Source organism: Nesoenas mayeri (genome assembly GCF_963082525.1).
Source record: "Nesoenas mayeri genome assembly, chromosome: 23".
Classification (NCBI taxonomy): Eukaryota; Metazoa; Chordata; class Aves; order Columbiformes; family Columbidae; genus Nesoenas; species Nesoenas mayeri.
This window is the reverse complement of record NC_137574.1, coordinates 3,304,311-3,323,231: the sequence shown is the minus strand read 5'-3', so window position 1 is coordinate 3,323,231 and position 18,921 is coordinate 3,304,311. Positions and strand designations below refer to the sequence as shown.

Below are 18,921 nucleotides of genomic sequence, written 5' to 3'. Positions count from 1 at the left end.
TGCTTCTCAGAGTAAACCAAATGAAGGTTTTTATAATCGAGACAGAATCCTTTAGGGAACAGGGTGAGATCCCTCACTCATTTTCACTGTGACTCCAGGCAGCGTTTAGACCCTTTGTCTTCAATGCATTTTGCCATCAAGCCTGGTTCGGTTTGGAGGCTTTTCTGGGGATAGCCAGCCCGACACCCTGCGGTGCTCAAGGGCAAGGGATGGGGTAGATGCTCAGCCTGGGGAACTGCTGCAGACTGAGGGTCCGATGTCTGGGGAGCTGGGAGATGGAAGCCAACCTGCTTTCCACCTTCTACCCCAGAAGCAGATGGCCCAGCCCTCGAGCAGGGGGGAAGCGAGTGCCCCCGCGTCTGCTGTTGCTTCCTTCATTATCGCTAGTGGGGCTGACGGGCTCTGGTTTGCATCCCCAGACTGGTTCGGCGTGGTCCTGCAGCTGAAGTCGCGGGAGACGAGGAGGACGTTTGTCAGCACCGAGTTCAAGTTCTACAACTGCAGTGCCCACCAGCTGTGAGTGCTCCGGCCCTGAGCGGAGCCAGACATCGGCTAAAAAGAGAAGAAAAGGCTGGGAAATGGGTGCTGGGCTCCAGGACATGGATGCTGGGCTCCGGGACCAGCCGTCGGGGGGTTGTTATGCTGCTTGGTTCAGCCAGCAGACAGAAGGGGAGCCCACCCATCCCTGTCTTCTCTGGGTGCCTGTGTGGCTTTTTCTGCCTTGGGAGATGCAGGAGGAGTTGAGCTTGGAAAAAACCTTAACCTGCTGGTGCCCCCAAGCTGCGTGATCCTGCAACTGTGAACTCAAAGGCATCTTCCCAGGTGGCGGGTGAAGGCAGAGGAGGGGCTGGGATGGGGGGGCTGCATGTTACATGGGCTGGGGTGGTTCAGCACTCAGGTGCATGAAGTCCCATGTCCCCAAGGAGCTGCAGGTGGGTCGGGGGACGCGGTGGTGGCTTCTGCGTTAAGCCCCTTTTAGTAAGGAACAGGTGAGGCAGAAAGATGCGCTTTCTGAAGTGGAAGGGAAACAGTGGTCCTTAAGAAGGCTGGATGTGGATGGAAGAGTAAAGGTGGTGACCTGTGGGAGCTCAGGATCCTACCGGGAGCTCCTCGCCCTGCTCAACTGAAAAACTGGCACAGCGAGAGATGCAAACCAGGCCGTTGGTCTGGGTGATGGGAGGTGTCTGTCCTCCTCCCTCGGACCCAGCGGTGTTGGGGGAAGCAGAAAGCTCCATCGGCACCAGACAGGAAAGGGCAGGTGGGAGAAGCGCTACAGACCGAAATGGAGACAAAAATGGGTCAAACGAACGAGTCATTAAGCTTGCAGCACTCGATACCCATCCCCAGATTTGCATATGCATGATTAGAATAAGCTTCCTTGACTATTAAGGTCACTACGAACGCATCAGAAGGAAAATACAATTGAGTTATTAAAAGGCGTATTCTCACGGCAGCACCTCTGCCCAGCTGGCGAGAGCAGCCCCGCCGGGAGATGTGCTTGCCTCCTTTTCCAGAGTTTCCTACCCAAAACCAGGCTCCTGCTTCCCTGGTGATGCTCTTGGGTCTGTGCTGACCCTGGGCAGCACTGGGGTATCTGGAGGTTACAGCACAATCCCATGGGCACAGTCATTGAAATGCTGCCACGTGGCACCAGGGGTTGGCATTAGAGACAGAGGAGGTGGCTGCAAATATTAGTAGCTGTGCATCTATCCGGCACCCAGTTAGTGTGGAATAAAAACCGCTCGGCCAGGTCACTGGGCCACCCCCTGTTTGAAAAGGGTCTGCGTTCTTTCAGACACATTTCATAAACTGTTAATTTACTTCTGACGTGAATCAAGAGCACTTGCTGGAGCCTTTGCACGCCAAGGCCAAGCAGAATTGTTACCGTTGACTTGCAGCATTCCTGACTTGTAAAACAACTGATCCGATTTTTGCCAGGCTTGCCTTGTTTTCCGCTTTCTGGAATCTAAAAACCTAGTCTGTGTCTGTGTAGTATTGGGCTTTATTTTACACCAATGAAATGATGGGCAATAAATCCCAGCTTGTATTTTATTATGGCGAGGTTGCTGAAATAGTGTCTTTTGAGCGTGTGTTTTCCCAAACCTTATTGTTACTTTTGCTGTATCAAAACATCTTTCCAAAGAATTTATTTACCCATTAAATACCCCGAGCTTGGGGTTCTGAATTGACCTACCTAGTCCCATATAGACCTCCTGATGTGATGATCTCCTCCGTAACTTGTCCTTTCCCCCTCCAGGTGCCTGTCCTGTGTGAACAGCGCTTTCCGCTGCCACTGGTGCAAGTACCGGAACCTCTGCACCCACGACCCCACCACCTGCTCCTTCCAGGAGGGACGGATCAACGTCTCTGAGGTACCAGATGGGGGTTTCGATACTCCTGAGCTCGCTCTCCTTTGCTTTTCTATGGCACAATTAGCATAACTGATGTTTATGTGAATGTTTTTCGATTTTCCATGGATCGGGGCTGCTGGCACCGAAAAGTGCAGATGCAGCTTTAAAGGAGAGTAGCAAGAAAGTGTCCGTCTCGTACAGGTGATGTGTCTTGACCTGAACGCCAAAGCTGATCCCACCTCTGGTGTGTGGGTGTGCTGAGGTTCAGAAATAACCTGAATTTCTGCAGCGCTGTCCTTCGGGGCTCTCAGAGACCAGCACGTTTCGGCAACTCGCCTTTACATAGAAGACGTGCAGGGATTTGCCTGATGGCAAGCACCGAGTTGGATGCAGAACTCTTGGTGGAACTCGTTGAGTGGGTTGTGTTGGCAGGTCTGAAATCTGTGGCAGGAGCCTGACTGTAAACTGATGGAGAAGGGAACTAAGAGGTGAACAGCCCCGGGCTTTGGAAAAAGGAATTGATTCAGGTTCCAGCACTGTGGACCAGGAGCCATCTCTCTTAGCACTTAATAAAAGGTGTGGGGCTCAAGTCCAAAAACGCTTTTAACAGTTGGAAGGAGGCATAGCCTGTTAGCAGCTCTGCCAGATCTGTGTGTCCTGAGGTGCAGGGATCCATGGAGGAAAGGAGGTTGTTAGCACAAATTCCTCATCAAAGGTTACCCTTGCTCTAGGGTTTCTGCACTCATTGTCTTGCCCAATTCCCATGTTGCTGTCTGCTTCAGGTTCCCCAAATACAGAGCAGATAAAGCTTCTGGTGCTCGCAGGGTCCTGGTCGGCACCCTTCCTTGCCACCCTTTGTGGCACCTGAAATGGGTGCAGGTCCGAAAGCTGCAAGGAAAAAAAAGGGTTTTAACAGGTGCTTGAAAATCTGGGTTGTTGGAAAGTGAGGAAGGCAGCAGCGAGGACACGCAGAAATACTAGAAAAAGATTAGCCAGCGTCAGCACATAATGGAGACAGAGAAAAGCAGGAGAGATGGGTCAGTAAAACACTGAACGCTTACAGAGAAGCGCCTGAAGCTGCCAGGCTGCTGCTAAACCAGTAGTAAACTTGAAACTTAACTCATGGGTCTTTCTGGTTAAAATGCTGCCAGAGATACAAGGCGAGAAATGTTAATGAACCGCATGTGTCCATACCTTGGTGAGAGTGTGCAGAACAGCTCTGAGTACAGATACACAAGGAGAAGCGTCCACCCTGGGGACAAACCAAAGGCTTTCTCAGGCCAGTTGAAAGCCAAGAAACTTCCTTTCAAGATAACACGAGAAAGCAAAAACCTTTGCTTTTCCTTCTCTTGAGTGATGTGGGGGTTTTTCTCCTCCACACTCAAAGCATCGCTGTCTTCCCAGGCTTTACAATTGTAGTTCTCAGTTTTATAGGTCTTCAACCCCGTGATCTCAGAAGTTGTTCGACAAATCTCTGCTAAAGTAGGACAATCCCATTATCTCCATTTTTCCCCTGGGAAGGCACAAGGACTTGCCTGAGCTCGCACAGAGGGAGCGAGAGGAGGAGTTGGTATCTCTGGCTGTTCCTGCTGGGATCACAGGGCTGTTGCGTCTCCAAAGAACTTCCTCTGTCATCTCCGCCTTGTAGAGGTTGTTCCTTCTGATGGGATGTTACGTGAGATCTCACACCTTCCTGGTGATTGCTTTTGATAATGGCTTCTGATAACAATACAGCTACTCCACTGTTCATCACGGCTTCTCCAAACCTCTGACCCAAACCCACCAACGCCTCATTTGTTTGCTTTTTTAAGGCAGGTGAATTGCCACTCACATACACAGTGCAGCGCTAATGCGTTTATGATGGGCATTTCACTCTGGCTTAACACAAGACATCAAATAAATGCCTCGCAAAGAGTTTCTTCGCTTAAAACAATTCAAATGTGTCGTGGATGGTGCCTGCTGCCCTACTTTGAGTCCCACGTGCCTCTTCTCATGTCAGATTTGCACATGTGTTCACACAGGGTTGGAAATTTTCTTTATATTTAAGAGAAAATATCTTGAGTATTCCCTTTTACTCCTGGCCCGTCAGAATATGCGTCCCAGTGGGATTCCATGTGTGACGAACTCCCCTTGATGCTCCCAGGGAGTCGTCTGTCTTGAGGAGGGAAAAGAGCTCGAAGCCTCAGCCGCTTTGCAAGGTGATGGGGGGAAGAAAACCCTTCTTCATGAGCTGTGCACTTGCTCCTTGCGATGTTCCGGCTGTATTGACCAAGCTGAATTCTGCCTTTGTGCTCTGCTTTCCATGAAAATACAGCCAAGAGAGGATTGTCTGCCTCTGCCTGCCCTGGCAGCAGGAGTTGTTTGCTCAGTGGTAGGTGTGAGTGATGCCAAGGACAGAAAACAACCTCTGGAGATGGGTCAGGGCTTTGTCAAGGGGTACCAAGTGGCCTGTGAAGCCATTGGTGAGTGAAAAACACAGACATTTGTGATGCTTGAGAAAAGATGCCCCTTGACGGCCAGGTCTCTGGTTTGCATCACGTTTGCAAAAGTGAAAATGTGCCGTTTGTGCACGGGACGTGTTTGCTTCGCAGTTTTTGGTGGATAAATACAGGACCCATCACAGTCTTTAAAGCGGAGCTGTCTTCCAGGACAGAGCTGGCTGTTCGTGAGGCTGGATGTGGGGAACAATTTCTTCCCCAAAGGGCTGCGGGGCATTGGAACAGGCTGCCCAGGGCAGTGCTGGAGTCACCATCCCTGGAGGGTTGGACAGACGGACATGAGGTTCTCAGGACATGGGGCAGTGCCGGGGGTGGGTTATGGTTGGACTCCATGACCTTGAGCGTCTTTCCCAACCAAAACAATTCCATGATCTCCTCATCCGGTGGGAAGTTTCTGACATGGGGTAAACCCAGCTCTTTTAAGGCCTTTGTTTCCAGGTGACCAGTTTTCTGGGAGTTAATAATTAAATAAGTCACTCTATTTTCTCACCCTTTCCTTACCCTGAGGTGTCATTTTTCTGCAGAAGTGCCTCTTTAAGACATTACTTCCCAAAGAGCATTTTAATGTGTCTGGGGTCGTTGGGTTTCTATCTGTGTGTGAGGCTATAAGATGTCTCTCTCTAAATGTATAAAAAATGCAGATGAAGAGGAATGTAGGTAGATAAATATATTCTTACACCCTATCCCAGTGGAGAGCTAGAACCAAATAAATCCTATTAGTTTCCCAGAATGTGGGATCCCATCCCTCTTTGATGTCCACTGCGTGCCGATAATGCGATTTCCACGTGTGAGATGCTGACTCAGGAGCATTTCAGATTCTGGGAGTTTAGTGCAGAACCAGATTGCAGCTCTGATCTGACCCCTTTACATTCTCATGTGTTTTTTTCAAAGCAACACGTGTGCCCCGGGCTGTGCCCTCGGATGATGCTGAGTGCTGCTTGATGTGCCTTGAAGGAAATAAACCCAAACCAAACCTTCCTCATGTCTGCCCTTACAATCCCTGCAGCCGAATACCCGCATGGGAACTGTAGGTAACTCAGAGCCACGTCTAAGTCCACCCAAGTCAGCAAATGACTTCGCTGGGTCACATCTGCCTTCTGCAGAGATGCGTTTGTCTGAAAAGAAGTACCAATGGTAACAAAAAGCCTGGATTAACTCATCTCGGCTTGAAAAGATTGGTCTGAGCTTATTGGCAGCGCTTCTTTTCATCAGTAGATTTATGGTGTGTATAACTGACCGTGTTTGGACGGGGAAAGAACCACAGAGGAAGATGTTCTGCAGGGATGTCCCCCCGTAATCTGGCTGTGGTCAAGGGAATTGCTCTTGTCCTCACCTCTGGTACACGAAGGGCTGTTTATGGGTAAGAAATGGGCTCTCCAGCCTTCCACATTTTGCGTGGCTGTAAATATCCTGATATTCCACAAATTAATGGCGAAGACCCGGGTTACAGCGCAGAGCGCAGGAGAAAAGGGCGTTGGGTAGGAACTTCCCAGGGAGAAAAGTCTCGCTTCACTTGCCTTTCTTTTCATGTTTGATTCCTAAGGAGCAAGGTCTGCTCTCCTTTCCTGGAGTACAAATGAGGAAGAATGTGTTTCCATGAGTGACGGGGACCGTAATTTGTATCATTGGGAGCACAACTGTGAGCCAGAGGTTTACATTCATGTGCCAGATCCATTTATGTTTATAACTTTAAAATATGTGTAGCAAGTTAACATTTGTAGAGGGTTGGTTTTTTTTTTAAAGATGAAAAGCACAAAACCATTATATTTTCTTCCATTTGGGCTAAATCCCATTGTCAAAAGAAATGCCTGCCATCTTTAGGCATTTTTTTTTCCAAATAAGAGAAGGAAGATTTGACCTACTAAAACTGCTCTGTTAAACACAAATAATAACCGTGGATGCTCTGTTCTACTCCAGAGACAGATGCATATCATGGGTCTTTAAGGTATTTATAGACCTTGGAGTCTTTGAGGCTAAAAAGTGTTGGAGAAGCATAAAATGTCTTTGTAAATTGTGCGCGATGATACTTCATAGGCAGAATTTTCCCCGAGAGCCTGTGCCACTCATGCATCAGAGTCTTGTCTTTCTCCAGCAGATCTTCTGATTTGTGTTTATTCAGGTGTACAGAAGTCAGGGAGGATAATGAGAGGATTCGGCGTGTGTTTATTTAGCAAGAGGAGGCAATAATGGCCTTTCTAACTCACTGCAGGGTTTACTTCTCATGAATTAAAAACCGAAGTAAACTGATTATGGAACAAACTGTATATTCTGCTGGCTGTGGCTTCCCTTTTATTCTATGTTTTGTGGACGCGCGGCTCTTCCTGGCACCGGTGCAGAATGGAGCACCCAGTCCCCAGCCCTACAAACCATGATGGTCTCGTCATTTGTCACCGCGATGGGACCTTTGGCACAGCCCTGCGTCTCAGATCCCAGCAGCAGGATTGGTCCTGCCAGCCGCTTCCCAGTTCACTGCAAAGCGAAGCAGCATTGACAAAGACGTTGCTAAAGCTGACAATTTATCTCTAGCAAAGTAATTGATGGTGACTCTGGCTTTTAGATCTGGTAGCAGGTAGAAGAGGTGGGGAATGGAGAAACCAACCTGACAGGTGAGCTTTCTGGAGAGCAATGTCTAAAGTGGCACTTGTGCAGAAGAACAACACCTCAGGCCAAGGAAAGGGTGAGAAAATAGACTTGTTTAATTATTAACTCCTAGAGAACTGGTCACCTGGAAACAGAGGCCTCAGAAGAGTTGGGTTTATCCCATGTCAGAAACTTCCCACCAGAGGAGGAGATCACAGAATCATTTTGGTTGGAAAAGATGCTCAAGATCACCAAGTCCACCCATACCCCAACCCTGGGACTGCCCCATGTCCTGAGAACCTCATGTCTGTCTGTCCAACCCTCCAGGGGTGGTGACTCCAGCACTGCCCTGGGCAGCCTGTTCCAATGCCCCACAGCCCTTTGGGGAAGAAATTGTTCCTAAATCCAACCTCAACCTCCCCTGGCGCAACTTGAGGCCGTTTCTTCTCATCAAAAAAAGAGAAACAAATCAACCTGAAAGCTGAACAGTGATCGTGGCTGGAAGTGGCGTCCGAGCCGGCCCCGCAGCCCCCGCCAGCCCCGGCGGCTTTTGCGGCTTCGCTCGCTCATCTGATAAACTGGCGGTGATGCCGGCAGCGATGCGGCTCCCCACGAGTGCCCTGGGCTTCCGGCAGCGTGGCATCTTCCTACATATCCCTCCATCCCAAAACGCGTAGCCCCTTATTAGTGTGATCACCGTCGCTGTCAGCCAGCACGCAAGCACTGCCTTTCTCAGCATTTCCCGAGCGGCCTGCATGCCTTTTTTATTTGTTTTTCACCAGAATTCCCAACGTGACATTTTTCTCCCACTGAAACGCAAGAAGAAGAAAAAAATCTATTATGTCCTAATGACGGCAGAACAATTTTTGCTACCAGCGTTTTCAGCATTACAGAGCAGGTTTGAAAAAGCCCTCTCCCACATCCCTAAAGGAAGAAGCTTTTCTTTAGCAGTCATCTCACGAATGGCAGTGGCCAGGAAGGATAATGGTCCATAACGTATTCATTATTTTCAGGACTGTGCACGGAGGTTCTCCCACCGGTGATGTGGTTGGAGATTTTTTTCTTTGTTTTAATCATAACGTGATAGAAGATTCTGTATCTCCAGGATGCTTCACAGAGGCTAAACCTGAGGAAGAATTGTTGGCCCTGAGGGTGGTGAGAGCCTGGCCCAGGTTGGCCAGAGAGGTGGTGGATGAACCATCCCTGGAGACATCCCAGGCCAGGCTGGACGGGGCTCTGAGCAACCTGAGCTGGTGCAGATGTCCCTGCTCATGGCAGGGGGGGCACTGGATGAGCCTTGAAGGTCCCTCCAACCCAAACTGTTCTATGATTCTAAGACTGCAGAAAAAGGCTTTTCTTTCCTTCCCGTGCCGCTTTCCGACTGTTGGAGTTTAAACTCGCTCTTGGCTGTTAATCCGTGAAAGTCCCTGTTAGGAATAAAATAAAAAATATATAAGGAAAAGTGCCACTAAAAAGGTTTATGAGGCAGCAGTTTAAGCTACTGCCTTCTCCAAACTGGGGTAGCATCTGTTTCTCATTTACAACTTGCCTGAGCCAGGAGCGAAACAACATCCCGTCAGGCTGGCTGGGAGCTGGAGAGGCTTGGCCGGCTCCGTGGCCATTAGTGAGAGACGGGGATTTTCTCCCTGGATACTGGTTCCTCGCGGGAGCCCGGCTCTCATTTGCATCGCCACTCGTATGATTTACTTTAATTGCTAGGCAGGGTGGCAAAGGGCTCGGGATGCCAGTCTGGGATTTGGCAGAGGGAAAGGGAGGCGTCAGTCCGTGCTTTTCTAAAACTACTTCAGCTTGGGATTAATCATTCAGTGTCAGATACTTACAGGTGCTTAGGTACCGAGTTCCATTAGATCAAAGCAAATTAGAGCTAAACAGAATGTAAATACTTCTGATGGTCAGAGCCTTTGTCTCTCCGTGTTGCAGCTCCTGGTATATAAATTGAGGAAAAACTATATCTCCCAGTGTGTTATGAAGAGATAATGTTGAGGATGTTGAGATCTCATGTGAGGAACATCACACAATTACCAGGCACTGATAGGTCTTTCTTTTGCAGTTCGTCTCAGTTTTATTTAGACACCTAGTTTGTGCCCATGGGGAACAAATGAGGAGATTTGCTCATCTCTGGAATGGTGTTTGCGGGGAGAATTTCCTTTGATTTTGCATCCAGCATCTTGCAGGGGAGGGGGAGAGAGAAGCCACTTTATAACAAACTCACGTTTGTATTTTTTTAATATATGTATATAATATTTAGCTTTCCCTGCTCGGCCTGGGGGGTTCACATCCCACCCCACAACCCCCAGTTAAGGAAAACGCTGCGGGAGCATCACAGCAAGCGGCTGGGGCATTCAGAAAGGCCAGAGATGTCGGAGCATGATGAGAGCAGAGAGAGCAGAAATTAATGTCACCTTGGAAATTAACAGCACACTGGTGTAATTTTACTTGGATAAAGCAGAGCGGAACGGGACCCGGTAGCGAGAGGGAACCACGCTGGTCTGTCTCGCTCCAAAACGACACGCAGCCGAGGGGTGTAAGGAGTGAAATGGGATTAAGGGGAGGCCCAAGGTTGAAGCGTGTGGCTGGGAGCAGCCCCTCGCCCTCCTGGAGCAGCCAATAACACCCTGATGCTGCTACGGGAGGGCAGGGTGAGAGCTCGGGTCTCCACTGATAAACCCCATGGTGAGTTTAGAGTGGTGACAGCGCCTTCAATTTATTCCCTGAATAGCAGTATTCCTCCTCCTGCAACTGCGGTGAGAAAATTAGTGCCAGGCCCAGAGCAGGGACATTGTAATGAGGGTTTCTTTATTTCTGCACTTAACCTGCAGTTGGGTGGATGGAGAAGCAGCTGGTGGGACATGAGCTGCGCTGAGACCTGGCCAGACCTGCGGACACACCGTCACCGCCATAACCGCCCCCTCTGTTTTCTTGTCCCCCCAGGACTGTCCGCAGCTCTTCCCCACCGAGGAGATCCTGATCCCGGTGGGAGAGGTGAAACCCATCACACTGAAGGCCAGAAACCTGCCCCAGCCCCAGTCGGGCCAGCGTGGCTACGAGTGTGTCCTCAGCATCCAGGGTGTGATCCACCGCGTGCCCGCCCTGCGCTTCAACAGCTCCAGCGTCCAGTGCCAGAACAGCTCGGTGAGCGACTGACCGAGGGGGAAACATGGCCCTAAAATTGCCCAAAATTAATAGGTGCAAAGGGAGTGGGCGCAGCCACGGAGAGAGTGAAAAATCCCAGGGTTAAACTTAATTTCAGGTGGGAACTTGCCGTGGGCACGCGGGGTGTTTCATTATAGCAAAATGCTTTATCTGACTGCGGGGGGTCAGCGAGGGGAAGGGGAGGAGGAGGGGATGCGAGGAAGGTGTTAGGATGGGCTAATTCACACCGGGTAGATAAGGCGAATCACAGACCCCTTATCGGGGAGCTGTCGAATTCCAGGTCACGGTAACTGGGTGAATACAGCGATGCTGGAAAGCAGCGTGGTGCAGGGAAAGAAAACTGCCAGGGGGAGAGCACAGCGAGCAGAGAGAGGGAAATTATCTGAATAATAGCGCTGGAGAAGCAGGCAGGGGGGCGCAGCTTTCCCCTAGGATGGGGCTTAGCCCTGCCAATGGAGCTGGCAGGATTTTACCCCAGAAGAGTCACCGTGGCAGGTACTTGGGGACACCAAAACACGCGTGGCAAATGCTGGGCACCCTCCAAGCCCATGTTTGGGTCTCGTGTGGCTTCAGCTGGAGGACAGACATGGGCAAGCGTGATCCTTCCCATCCTCGCCGTGCGGTCCAAGAGGTCCATGGGCAAACAGGGCACATTCGGTTTGTTTTAGGCAGCAGAACAGGCTCTACTTGAATATTCAGTGCAGATGGTCTTAAATTGTTAATGAAGTTTTGAATTTTTAAAAATTTCACTGGATATTTATATGTCGCTGCCCGTCTTCGGGTCTTGCAGCTTGGTGGATAATGAATGTATTAATACTATATAGTACTTTTCCTATGCAAAGCGATTTATAAACGTTAGGGAGGCACTTTTATTCCTGTTAGGCTAATAAGAAGTGGTAGGTAGAGAATGTAAGGGCAGTTTTGTACTCGCAGCTCTGTCAATGGAGCAGAAGATCAGGCACTTGGTAAAACCCCAGACAGGGTGAATCAGTACAACTAAATGCAAGTTAAAACAGGTCAACTGTTGCATGGGCACTGCTAAAGCATTCCCTCTCCCCAAAGAGATGGCAGCGTTCACTTACCTTTTTAAGTGTTTAGAGCAGCTCCCAATTCACCTAAAGCATCAGAATGACTTGATGCTAATTGTGATAATGAGAGTTGCAGAACACACTGTGACTTCACCTGAAGCATCCACATTCACCCAGGATGTCCACGAGAAGGAGAATAATTCCAGTGGTGCTATCCTGAAGCAGAGAGTGGGAAAGGACCTCTCTGCACCATCTATTTTTTCCCAGCTGTTGCCTGTTTCATCAGCCAAAGCTCTGCAGTGTGATTTTTAAGCTCCCAGTCACACCAGGGTGCATGGTGACTGTATAAGAAGATAGCCTGAAGGCAGCAGTCTTTCCAGTCTGATTAACTGGAGGGGCCGTATTGATAAGCTAGAGACTGAGTGACAAGAGCAACCACTGTGAGTGGAATAATTAATCTATTACCTCTCACAAGGACTAGATCTGATTTAATTATCTCTTCCTGGTGAGGAGGAGGGACTCAAAGCAGGACCCTGGAGGTGAAGTGTGGTGGTTCAGACACCAGCACATATTTTTAAGCAGAGAATAATCATGGTTGCTTTAAAAAGAAATAAAAACCTTATTTTCCTGCTAATGTTTCTGGTATGTCCTCCCAAAGCGTTTCATTCTCCATCTTCTCCTTCAGTATCTCTATGATGGGATGGACATAAGCAACTTAGCGGTGGACTTTGCCGTGGTTTGGAATGGGAACTTTGTTATCGACAATCCGGAGGATCTGAAAGGTAACGTCTGCTTGAGTTGGGGGGCAGGAGGGTGATGGGGCTGGGAAGCGGCTGTTGGGGCAGAGCAGCCTGAGCTGCCATCGCTGTGGGTAGAGATGTCGTGATCCCAGAGGATTCTGGTCTGGGTGACAGCAACTCACTGTGTTCCAATGCTGGAGGTGCTCACTAAGCACCATGACACAGCCTTGGCTTTGGAAACCATGTGTGTATGAGCTACCAAGATGCTGAGGAGTCTGGAGCATCTTTCTGATGAGGAAAGGCGGAGAGAGCTGGGGCTGTTCAGCTGGAGATGAGAAGCTGAGATGGATCTGATCAGTGGATCAATATCTCAGGGTGGGTGTCAGAGGATGGACCAGACTCTGCTCAGTGGTGCCCAACGCCAGGGTGAGGGGCAACGGGCACAGACTGAAACACAGGAGGGTCCATCTGAACATGAACAGAAACTTGTTTGCTGGGAGGTGCCAGAGCCTGGCCCAGGCTGCCCAGAGCGGGTGTGGAGTCTCCTTCTCTGAGACATTCAAACCCCCCGGACCCACCTGTGTGATCTGCTCTGTGACCCTGCATGAGCAGGGCTGGGCTGGGGATCTACAGAGGTCCCTTCAACCCCAACCATCCTCTAAGTCTCTGCAGCTCGTTGAGTTGCAACTCAACACGTGCCTTCGCTCTAAGTCCCAGAGCAGCCGTAGTCCTTAGGAATATTTCAGCTCCTGACTGCGTCCCTTCTCCTGCCCGCAGTTCACCTCTACAAGTGCGCAGCCCAGCGCGAGAGCTGCGGGCTCTGCCTCAAAGCCGACCCCAAGTTCGAGTGCGGCTGGTGCAGCGGCGAGGCCAAGTGCACCCTGCGGCCCCACTGCAGCGCCTCCTCCGCCCAGCCCTGGCTCGACTGGTCCAGCAGGAACGTCAAGTGCTCCAACCCTCGCATCACCGAGGTAAGAGCCTGTATAGAATCACACAGAATAGTTTGGGTTGGAAAGGACCTTCAAAGGTCATCTAGTCCAACCTCACTGCCACGAGCAGGGGCGTCTTCAACTCTCGCCCCTTCTCCTTACTCCTTCCGATGTGGGTTTGTGTCTGTCTCCTCTCATGTGAAAATCCACCGATGCTGAAGAACAGGGGACAAAACGCTCCACTAATTTCTGTGGAATTAATGTGCGGATCCACCAGCACGTGGCCGGGGTTCGCGGCTGCTGCTCCACCGTGCAGCCGGCACTCACCGGCCATGCAACCGGCGTTGGGGTGACCGCTACGGACTGTTGCAGGAACGCTAATTAAACTAGAGAGCTAATTAGTCTATAGTTGATGCGTCTGATGTTTCTGTTCAGCCCACTGAGGGATGCAAAATGTCTCCCTGGAGCATTTTTACAGGTAAAACTGCACTTGGTCTGTTAACGTTACTATTAGGAGTGACACTCGTATCGGGTGGGAATGAAAGAAGATTTTGGTTTCTCACTCAATTAACTCCCTGAAAAAAGCCTCCCTTGCCCTGAGCCCGTGTCCATACTGCAGAAGGTAGAGGACATGGGTGTAAAACAGCACTGGATCAAAGCAGCCTGTTGCACTGATGCTCGTGGCTACAGAAACGCTGGTTGGGGCAGGAGCAGGGTGCTCAGCACACAGACTTCTGCCCGCTACATGTGCAAGTATCCTCTTCACTCAGATTAGTTTCTACACCATTGTAGCTAAACTGTCTCATGCTCAGACCACTCAGAGGATAATCAGGCTCCTTTTCCTGGAGGAGAGGGCGAAACCGCAGTGATGCTGCATCATGGGGCTGGCTGGAGGGGGATGTGGTTGGGGAGAGTCCATCCATCCCGCAGGGACGGTACCAAGACTTCGGTATTTCCTTCTTAAACCTTCTACCCAGCCACAATACGCCTTTGACGGGCAGGTATTTCTGTTGTTGGGTGTTTTGCGGACTGCAGAGTGGAGCTTGCGAGGCTGCGGAGGAGCAGAGCTGGTGCTGGCTGCAGAGATGGGAAAGCATTGAGAAACATTGAGAGCCTGTCCTTCCCTTGGTGGGCTGGTTTGTTTGTTTGCCAAGTCGTAGCTGTCTTTACAGAGAGATGAAGCGAGACTTAAAGGCTTGCCTGGATATTCACCTTGTCCCGCCGGTAGTCAGAAACCTCATTTGCTTATCCGAGTGCGGTTCTGCTTGCACAAGGTTATGCTGCGAGATACAAGAAGCAAAATAGCTTCTGCCTGAGATTTTCTTCACCATGAACCGTTCAGACAGTTGTAATATGGAAGAAGTCCTAGATTTATTTCTTTTCCCTTCCTTGAGCTAAACGGAGAAGGGAAAAAACACTCTACTCCAGCCACCAAGTGACCTGTGTCTAAGCCCTGCCAGGCTGGCTGCGGGCATGGTGCTGCCACCGAGTGTTTTATCGCTGTCCAACTGGAAAGCAATACTTTTGGTCTCTGTCCAAGGAGAAAAGAGCAGAGCTTTGCTGGTAGAGATTTCTTCTCTCCGTAACCAGGGCTGTTCAAAGCGGGAAGCGCGGGACGCCTCGCCAGGGGATGTTTGGAGCACAAGAATTGGCCCTGAGTGGGTTTGGAGGTGAGAGAATGGAGTAGGAGATGCCTGTGCTTTTGTTGTCGAGCCGGCTTATTCCTCAGTGAGGGTCAGTGATAGAAAATACAGCTTTTGGGGGGATGTATTGTGAGCTGTTGTGATTTTATCACAGGTCTTGCAGTGTGTGGTGTTTTAACTTGAACTCCACCTCCCACCCTTCCCTTTATGAATTCACAACATTTCTTTTTCTAATTAAAGCCAAGTTTGCAGTTTTCACTGTTGTAGAAGAAGGGGGAAAGCAGAGGGAAGTAGTGGCTCTTTTTACCTTGTCTCATCCCACTTCCCCTCCAGAAAAGTATATGATATAGTCTTGCAGACGAGACTTTTACAGCCTTCATTGCTGTTCGGTCCTTTTTTACTGGCATCTGTGTTTTTTTGAGTATTCTGGGTAGCATTTTGCACTGTCTGGTGCGGCAGAGCTGTGCACCCACCTCCTCCGGGCAGCTTTAAGGCTGGTGACACATTCTCCATCCCACACAGCCAGCACTGACAGACTCGACTGGGCAGCAGCGTTTGCTCTCACACTGGGGCTTGTGTTGCAGCCTGGATGACTCAGACTAAAAGAGACTTTAATATGGGCTGTTTTCCACTCCTTTTGCTTCATTTGGCCAGGTTCACTCCTTCTGCCAAGCCGGAGGTCAAGGGCCTTGTGCCCAGGCGCCAGTGCCTTTGGGGGATGCATAACTAGTAAGAGATCATGTTTTAATAGTCATAAAAGTAAATGAGCAGTAGGGTATACACAGCCCTTCTTTCTGAGCGAGAGGCCCAGCTGTCACCAGCAGCGTCCCTTTAACAGCGTCAAACTTCCACACGGTCTGCGGTCTTAGCAATAAATAAATAAAAATCAGTTTTCTCACGAACAAGCGGCACTCTGATCTCCTATTCATTTATTTGCAGGCCTCATTAATATAACATCAGTGCAACAAACAGCTGAAGGGGGGGGGAGCAGTGTCAGGCTGAATAATGGAGTTGCTCTGCTGAGATAACAATTAGGTTCTGAATGTGCTATCAGCTAAGGCAGGGACAAGGAGGGATCATGCCGCGATGACAATGCTTATGTGCTGGTTCCCTGCTGGGCTCATCAGCTGGGATCCAGCCAGCTTAGAGCAGGATGAGAAAAAAAGACAAAGAGAATGAAGGTGGATGAAATTTTGGGAAGGGGGCAGGGGTTATGTCGTTTATTCTGAGAGACGGGCGCTCACTCCACACCCGAACAGATGCCGAGTGGGTTTTGTGCAGAACGGTCTTGGGCTTGCTCCTTGCCCCCGGCTCTGGGAGGAAAATCCCATTGGATTCCCAGCCAGTCCTTGGTCTCCTTGTCTAGTGCACAGGCGCTTTCTGGAGGCAAAATATTGCTTTATGTCAGAAACGCTGAACCGTGCAGCCGGCAAGAGGACATTGATCTGCATCGTTGTGGCAGAGTCTGCTGCAGGCTGCGAGGGCAGCGTGCTGGCACCATGTCGGCTGCTGGAACCCTGGGATCCCAACTTCAGGCATCCCTGAGATCCCTTGGATCTCCACCTCGGGGATCCCCACCTTGTTTTCAAGTAGGAAGCAACAAAACCAGAAGTGCAGTGATGCTTCTGCATCCCTTAGGTGATAAAAGTGAGCTCCTGTCACCACCCGCTCCATCTCTGGACTTGGATGCTTTCTGTGAATAACACAAAGCTTCGCACTTGCATAAATCCTGTCGCTGAACAGCAGGAATTGCTTTTTTTGGGTTTGTTTTTTATTATTGTAGGTCGTCGATTGCCTATTTGTTCATGCAAGGCGAGGCCAATGCAGAGGGGAGAGGTGACCTGCTCAGAATAACTCAGGCGATCAGCAAAACCAAAGCCTCCCAGGCCCCACTTTAGATCTCAGTGACTTTCAGACTGCTTCAGTTCTGCAAACAACCCCCAAAAAACTTCCAGCAGATATACAGACCCCTAAACAGTCAACGTGAAACTCCTTGTAATGGCCTTGTTTCTCCTCAGCTGCCTTTTGCAGGTTCTTTTGATATTCCACAGACCTTGGAGGGGAAAGCCGCTGTATTTAAGTATATTTATTGAAACTGGTGGATGTTTTTTCTTCATGTGGACCAGCCAGCCCCGCAGCCTGAGCAGCTCCCCAGCAAAACCACAGCCCTGGGTTCGCTGGAGGTGCCTCTGCCGAGCATCCACAAGGCATCGAGGTGACCCAGGGATGTGGCAGGACGGGTGATGCTCAGAGAGGTCACCAGCGCTCGGTGCAACGGGACCTTTAAGACTTATCTTCTTTCCATGATTTTGACTGAATCTCCCCAGCTGTAATTAATTGAATGCATCTGTTCTAACCCTGGGGCTGCTTTATGGCACAGTTACTTCAAAACTGTTCAATTAGCGGCCACTAAAATCTAGGTCGAGTGGAGCTCCATATTGGGGATTTTCCAGGTCAGGACATTTTCAAAATACAGAATCGGCTCTGCTTTGTTCGGCGAGGCCGGTTGGCTCCGCTGGTTGCGGTAAGGTCGGGAAATGGCAAAGCGTGTCTTCTTTTGAGCAGCGATGAGACAACGAGCCCGGTGGTGTAAGTGCTCCAGCAAACACATTTTAACATAATCTAGAGCTGCAAAGGACAGTTGTAACTGTCAAGTACATGAACTGCCGAGTTCAGGTGATTCCCAGCTAGCGATGTAAACATCACCCGTGCAGGCCTTCAGGACTCGGCGTAACACAATGCAACTTGATTTTTGTAGCGTCTTTTATGGGCCTGCGGTGCTTCATGGAGCTAAATGGTACAAGACACGCGGCGCGGCGTGAGTGAACAGAAAAGAGCAGCACGACAGACAGCGTATGGTGAATAAATTAGAAACCTCAGTCGTGCAGTGAGGGAGGTAGAAACTAAAGCTTAGGTGGGGGAAGGAGGTGGCGGTTTGGGACAGGGTGCAGCTCTGGGGCGGGCTGAACTCCAGCACGTGTGGCCGAGTTCAATGGCAGCACCTTAAGAGCAGAGATGGAGAGCGTGAAATTACAAGGCATAAGCAAGGGAGGAGGAAAAACGGCATCAGCTGAGATTTGCAATGCGGCGTGGGCACTTGGAGGCACAGAAGTGATGGGGAGCAGGGGTGTCCTGGCCGTTGGCGTTGGGTGGGAAGGGGCAGACGTGCCCCATGGTGCTGGGAAGGGTGGGAGGTCCCTGGGACATGCTCTGATGATGTTTTGCTGCCTTCCTATCCCGCTCACATCCAGCAAACAGCGAGCTCTTAAGAAGGTAAAAGAAAAGCAGCCATCCATCCAGGAATGCTAAGGAAAAAGGGTTTGAGGAGCTCAGATCTTCTGCCAAAGACAAGGGTGGAACAAACAAGCGTAAACAAGCTTTATCCATTAAACTAATGAAATTGCATTATTGTGGATTATGTTTATTTATTAATAACAGCTGTAGCGTGGAGAAGATTAGTAACTCACCCAAGAGCAACAACAGACCAGTGGGAGATTCAGGACAACTGTTCGAGAGCCTTCGGTCCAAATTTTGTGACTATACATTATTGTAATTTATACTCCTAATTGAAGAGGATATTGTCCTTAATGAAAGTCTATAGAAGCAGGGATGATTATGGCTGAGGCAGGCTATAAACAGGCAGCTTTAAAGCACAGACCTCACCCTTTAACATTTGCAAGTCATTTGTGGTGCCAACTTACTAATAAAATGTGACATTAACTTTCCGAGAAGAGCCAAGGCAGAAGCGAACAAAGTTCTCCAAAGCATCAGGCAACTTCTGGAAGGTGACTTACCATCTTCTGGATATATAAAATAAGGAGCCAGTCATCCTTCTGCAAGGGTTGCTGGGGAGGCATTGCCCACATCTCCTGGCCAGCTCAGGGAGCTCGATGTCCTCTCTTGGAGCTGGATTTCAGCATCCTTGGGCTGAAATCCATCTGTGGTGGATTGGCCTATGTTTGGGCTTCTGCAAGACAT

At 49.8% G+C, this 18,921-nt stretch overlaps 1 protein-coding gene across 1 annotated transcript in view; it reads left to right on the top strand.

The window, feature by feature from the left end:
* PLXNA2 (plexin A2) overlaps nt 1-18,921 on the top strand; it is a gene marked incomplete at both ends in the record, with an annotated part of 134,786 nt that overhangs the window by 79,593 nt on the left and 36,272 nt on the right. Inside the window, 5 exons of the mRNA XM_080358362.1 lie at nt 420-516; nt 2,258-2,372; nt 10,382-10,582; nt 12,317-12,413; nt 13,149-13,342. Coding sequence (XP_080214488.1) covers nt 420-516; nt 2,258-2,372; nt 10,382-10,582; nt 12,317-12,413; nt 13,149-13,342 — 704 coding nt within the window. The remainder of the gene's footprint in view (nt 1-419; nt 517-2,257; nt 2,373-10,381; nt 10,583-12,316; nt 12,414-13,148; nt 13,343-18,921) is intronic.